The 6,172-nt window shown below is 34.1% G+C and overlaps 1 protein-coding gene across 2 annotated transcripts in view; it reads right to left on the bottom strand.

Moving 5' to 3' along the window:
* LOC106470528 (protein cramped-like) overlaps positions 1–6,172 on the bottom strand; it is a 26,088-nt gene that overhangs the window by 2,814 nt on the left and 17,102 nt on the right. For both annotated transcript variants that reach the window (XM_022399138.1, XM_022399137.1), the window contains exons 9-12: positions 3,983–5,464; positions 2,489–2,671; positions 1,088–1,525; positions 320–563 (exon numbers count right to left, since the gene is read on the bottom strand). In XM_022399138.1, coding sequence (XP_022254846.1) covers positions 320–563; positions 1,088–1,525; positions 2,489–2,671; positions 3,983–5,464 — 2,347 coding nt within the window. The remainder of the gene's footprint in view (positions 1–319; positions 564–1,087; positions 1,526–2,488; positions 2,672–3,982; positions 5,465–6,172) is intronic.

Below are 6,172 nucleotides of genomic sequence, written 5' to 3'. Positions count from 1 at the left end.
TTTTAATTTGAACTAACTTACTGAACTTGTTTACTTCTCAACAGTAACAGATGTTAAAATGAGGTCTATTTTTTTAATTTGAACTAACTTACTGAACTTGTTTACTTCTCAACAGTAACAGATGTTAAAATGAGGTCTATTTTTTTAATTTGAACAAACTTACTGAACTTGTTTACTTCTCAACAGTAACAGATGTTAAAATAAGGTGTTTTTCCCATTTGAACAAACTAACTGAACTTGTTTACTTCTCAACAGTAACAGATGTTAAAATAAGGTGTTTTTCCCACTTGAACAAACTTACTGAACCGTTCTTACTTACCAGCAGGAACAACTTTTACCACCTTCTTGGTCAGGGGTAAAGTGACATGACGCACACCAGCTGGTGATGAGGATGTTGTGGTAACTGGAATTACAGCTGTCAACGGCGAATGAGAAGGAAGAAGTTCGACAAACGTCATGGGTTTTCCAACCCCTAAAGTATGCCGTCTTGGAAGTAGAGGCCTCTGTATGACGATAGGTTTCCTACGAGGTCGTGCTCCACGTCTCGAATTAGGCAGCAATTTCTAGGAAGTTTAACCATAGTTTCTTGAAAATAATTGCATAAAATATGCCAAATATTTCATAATCTATCAAAATATTTGTGTTTAATGAATATAAAACACTAATTTATTGAAAGAAATTTAAATTCATAGTTACTTAAAAAAGTTCATTTTTATATTAGGTATTGTTTGGGCTAACCTGTTTTACCTTTAACTGCAAGTCCATCATGAAGGAGCTTTAAAACAACAAATTAGTTTTTTTGTTATTGAATCATCTTATTAATGATTAATAGACTTTTTATCTACAGGTGATCTGACTATATAAAATCTCAATGTTTAAGTTTTCTGGCATTACAAATTTACAGATTACAACTACAAGCATTATGCATGCTTCTGATTTCCTAGAAGAAATTTGGATAGGTTCATTTACTGACCTACATCGAACTTTTATGGTAAAATTCTAAGTTATGACTCATCTGCCAATTTGGGTGATATCACATTAAGTACACTTTACTAAAACTCTACAGGAAGAATTGTGAACTACTTACATGGAGTTGCTCAGTGACAGAATCAGTGGTAGTAGGCATTCCAGGTTTCACAGCTCGAGGTGCAGCTCCAACAGGCACCACAAACATATGCTTGTCTTGGACAGTGGCAGGAGTCCCCCCCAAAGTAGTAGAAATACTAGGCACATCTGCCACTGGATTTGGTGTCATTGGTTGTCCCATGGTCCCCAAGGTAACAGTTGTTACAGTGGATTGTGAGACACCTTGCATAACGGTGGTCTTTTCTTTCTTCAACTGTCTGTTTGTATTCTTCACAGTTGGAGACTGTCCAGAACTTCTTGCATTATTTCGCACACTTGGGCTTCTAGACGAGTTCTTACCAGATGATGATCCCGAACCACGGGTCTGACTGGTACTCGAAGATGTTCCAGATGACTTGGAAGAAGCATTATCTTGAAGATGAGGTGAGAGTGGTAACTGCTGCAAAATTAATGTTAATCAAAATCTTAAAAACTAAAACTTAGCACATCATCACAATAACAAAAGCCTACTTTGATAAAACAGAATTGGCTCTAGTAAATACAGAACAGTATGTTTACTGTGAAACTTGAAAGGAACTAATTGTTATATATAAGTGATAACGAGTGGCAAGTTAACCGACTTTACGTTGATTATAATAACTTAATACCTGTAATCAAAGAACGAACTTGGCAATAATCTAATTCGGTCTGTATGTTGACAATGTTGCTTTTGTCACTGGTACTTGTACGACCGAAACAAAGGAACTAAAGCCAAAAATCTGTCACGTTTCCAAGTGGACAATGACCACTCTCCATACTAGATGTACATGAACATATATATTTATACACTAAACATAATTATATAGTAAATTCTTGTGCAATGATTAATTAGGGTCAGGATTTGATATACAGTTTAGTTTGATCCATCACAAAATGAATACACTGTAGTTGATAAAAGCACAAGTTAAAATGTACAACAATCGGCCATGCACACAGGTCAAGTAGATAAAGTCACTAATTATTACAGAGTGAGAATAAGCTTCACCAGAAGAAGGGCTGTAACCTGAAATATTGTATCAATTTTTTCATTTTTACTATTTCTTTACTTTCAACAACTTAATCTAGGTCTTTATTTTCACCTACATGACATGTTCACCTGCTTAATTTGTTGAAATAACAAGAGAAGAACTTAAGCAACTTTGCTTTTAAGAAATACCACTTACTCCAGAAAAAAATCATTTTAATCTGCTCAACCTGTATTTTTGTGAATTCTTTCCAAAACAACCTTGTATAGATAGTGTAAGCCTCATAATACATGATTATCAAAGTTGAAGGTTACATCCAGGGAGGTTATTAAAAAAAAGAAGTTTAGGTAATCCCAAAACTGAAAAATACCAACAATGAAGTCTAAAGCTTAAACTACCTGTTTATTCTTCACGTTTCCAAATGTGATCGAAGCCAGCTGAACCAGTTTATTCAGAACCTTGGACAGTTGATGGAGATGGGGTTCTTCATTCTTTGTAGTTTCTAGCTGGTCCAAGGTTAAATCTGCTGTAGTCTTTTCCTCCCAGTCGTACTCAAGAACAATCTTTGAAGGCTGGTTTAACTAGAGAAAAGAAAATTAAAGCTATAAGAGCACAGGTATAACTGATACAATATAACTTTTACCAAACTTAAATATACTTATCTAAACTATTCTTCAACTTGTACTGTACTAACGATATACAAAGTAAAAAAATGTATATAATAAATTCCCACACGACATGGAAAAGATAATTAACAATGGTTTCATGTTCCAGTATAATGTTGAGCAAATATCCCATAATTACAACTTTAAAACTCACTTAACCAGATTTTGTAAAATAGCAACTGTACATTTGCTAGTATCTCAAAACATCATCCAAAACTTTCATAACACCTTTCAAGTATACCTCTTATAAAGCTTCTCTCAAGCAACATCTGATACCTGTAACATCATTTTCTTTAACAACAGAATTGTGTCACAACTCATTAAATATTTGATTCCTGTAAAATGATGTTCTTCAACAACACAATGTGTCACAACTCATTAAACATTCGATTCCTGTAACATCATGTTCTTCAACAACGGAATTGTGTCACAACTCATTAAACATTCCATTCCTGTAACATCATGTTCTTCATCAATGGAATTGTGTCAGAACTCATTAAACATTCAATTCCTGTAACATCATGTTCTTCAACAACACAATGTGTCACAACTCATTCAACATTCAATTCCTGTAACATCATGTTCTTCAACAACAGAATGTGTCACAACTCATTAAATATTTGATCCCTATAACATCATGTTCTTCAACAACAGAATGTGTCACAACTCATTAAATATTTGATTCCTGTAACATCATGTTCTTCAACAATAGAATGTGTCACAACTCATTAAATATTCGATTCCTATAACATCATGTTCTTCAACAACACAATGTGTCACAACTCATTAAACATTTGATTCCTGTAACATCATGTTCTTCAACAACACAATGTGTCACAACTCATTAAACATTCGATTCCTGTAACATCATGTTCTTCAACAACAGAACTGTATCAAAACTAATTAAACATTTGATTCCTTTAACATCATGTTCAGTAACAACAGTATTGTGTCACAACTTATTGAACAATCAATACCTGTAACAATACATTTGATAATAACTGTACAAAATGTGCCACAATTTATTAAGCAACTGTAACATTTTCAAAATAAAAAAAATCATAAAAAGCAATTCAAATTTTTAAATCTACTAAACCATTACAAGCTTAATTTACCTTCTTGATAACTTTTAAAACGAGGCATTAATTTAGAATTTTAAGAATTTTTTAAAAACTGAAAATTCTTAGCTTTTTTTTTCAGGAGCACATCATTATGTAAATAACTCACCATTAAATAAAGCTCTCCAACAGTCAGCATTCTCACTTCTTCGACTGTCCAACCTTTTCTAAGAACTTCAATGTCCATCATACTTGCTTTCTCTAACTGTAGTTCTACTTTCTTCTGTTTCACTACTTTTTCTGACCCTGCTGTATTGCACTGATCCTTTTTTTTTTCCAAGGAATTCTTTGTCTCACTATTAGTATTAGCAGATTCTTCTGACTCCAATTTTCCATGGCTTTCTTGTTTTACTAGAAGCTCCCCTGTTGATTCACAGTTTTGTTCAGCTGCTAAGCCCAGAAGTTGTCCTAAAGTCATATTGCTAGATTCAGTGTGAGTGGGCAGTTCGGTGTTGTCACTGAAGGATGCTCTAGTGGACTGCACATCGTTCACTTGTGTAGTTACTACTTTGTTCTCTGTTTCAGATTTTGAATTAATTTCAGGCTTAGTCAATACATCCTTTGCTGCTTCATGTTTCTGTTCTGCTGCTAAGCCCAGAAGCTGCCCAAAAGTCATGTTACTAGATTCTGATTGAGTGGGCAGTTCAGTGCTGTCACTGGTAGATGCACTAATGGATTGCATATCATTTGATTGTGTGGTTACTACTGTGTTAACTGTGGAATTTGTATTAACTTCAGGCTTGGTTGATACTTCCTTTGCCGCTTCACGATTTGTTTTGGCTGCTAGCCCCAGAAGCTGTCCGAGAGTCATGTTATTGACACCAGGTTTATCGGGCACGAGTTCTCCAATGGTGTCCTTGGTAGAAACTACAAGAGATTGCAAGTAACTTGGCTCTTTGGTAAGCATTCCAGGGGGTGTGGACAAAACATCACTAGAGGCACTTAATTCAGATCTTGATGCTGTAGTTTGATCCACACCATCCATTGACTGAAGAATATTTGTCAAGAGTGAGAGAGATCTCTGTGCTTCCTCAACTGGATTATCTAAGCTGTCATGTCTATTACACATAACCTCTTCAGATGAAACTGATTCTTTAGATGAATCTTTGGAAGCTTGTAGAGTTTCACCATCCGAAAAAATTTCTTTAAAATGTGAGGCTAAAGAGCTAGAATCATTAGAACTTGTAGAAGAACTTATATTACTCATTGGCTTCTCACTGTCTTGGACATTAGACTGATTGACTTGATCAACACTTTTCTGTTCAGTGATTGGTTGACGTGGTGTTTTTCTATCTACAGAAATGTCTAGATGTCTCACTGAACTTCCAGCTTTAGGTTCTACGACGGGTTTCCCTTTCACTTTCCCAGTTCCTCGTTTTCCTTTGATATTTTCTTTCTCTTTACCATTTTTTTCGCTGTTCTTTCTGTAACTCTCCAGACTGACATCAGCACTAGAAGCCATGTCAACAGGGTGAATAGAGAGGAGCGATATATTAAAGTCTGATCTGGGTCTGACACGAAGTACGGGTGGAGGATCAGGGGGGAGTTCTGGAACAGAAACTTTGGATAGATTGCACAAAATTTGTTCTTTCTGTAGTTTTAGTTAAGGTAAGTTTACAAGATTATATATACACACACACACCAAAGGAAAATAAATTAATTATATAGTTCTAGCAGCAAATCCAGATCACACTGGCCATACTAACAGTCAGACTACATGAACTTCTAATGATTACAATATGTTATCATATTAAAAGTACGATTCCATGAACTTCTGATGATTACAGTATGTTACCATATTAAAAGTACAACTTAGTAACTTCTAATGATTACAACATGTTACCATATTAAAAGTACAACTCAATAACTTCTAATGATTACAACATGTTACCATATTAAAAGTACAACTCAAGAACTTTTAATGATTACAATATGTTACCATATTAAAAGTACAACTCAATAACTTCTAATGATTACAATATGTTACCATATTAAAAGTACAACTCAAGAACTTTTAATGATTACAATATGTTACCATGTTAAAAGTAAGACTCCAAGAACTTTTAATGATTACAATATGTTACCATGTTAAAAGTAAGACTCCAAGAACTTTTAATGATTAAACTATGTTTCCATATTAAAAGTGTGACTCCAAAAACTTTTAATGATTACAATGTTACCATATTAAAAGTATGACTCCAAGAACTTTTAATGATTACAATATGTTACCATGTTAAAAGTAAGACTCCAAGAACTTTTAATGATTAAACTATGTTTCCATATTAAAAGTGTGACTCCA

Source organism: Limulus polyphemus, unplaced genomic scaffold (assembly GCF_000517525.1).
Source record: "Limulus polyphemus unplaced genomic scaffold, Limulus_polyphemus-2.1.2 Scaffold4067, whole genome shotgun sequence".
Taxonomy (NCBI): Eukaryota; Metazoa; Arthropoda; class Merostomata; order Xiphosura; family Limulidae; genus Limulus; species Limulus polyphemus.
Note: the sequence above shows the minus strand (reverse complement) of the source record. Positions and strands in the feature narration are given on the sequence as shown.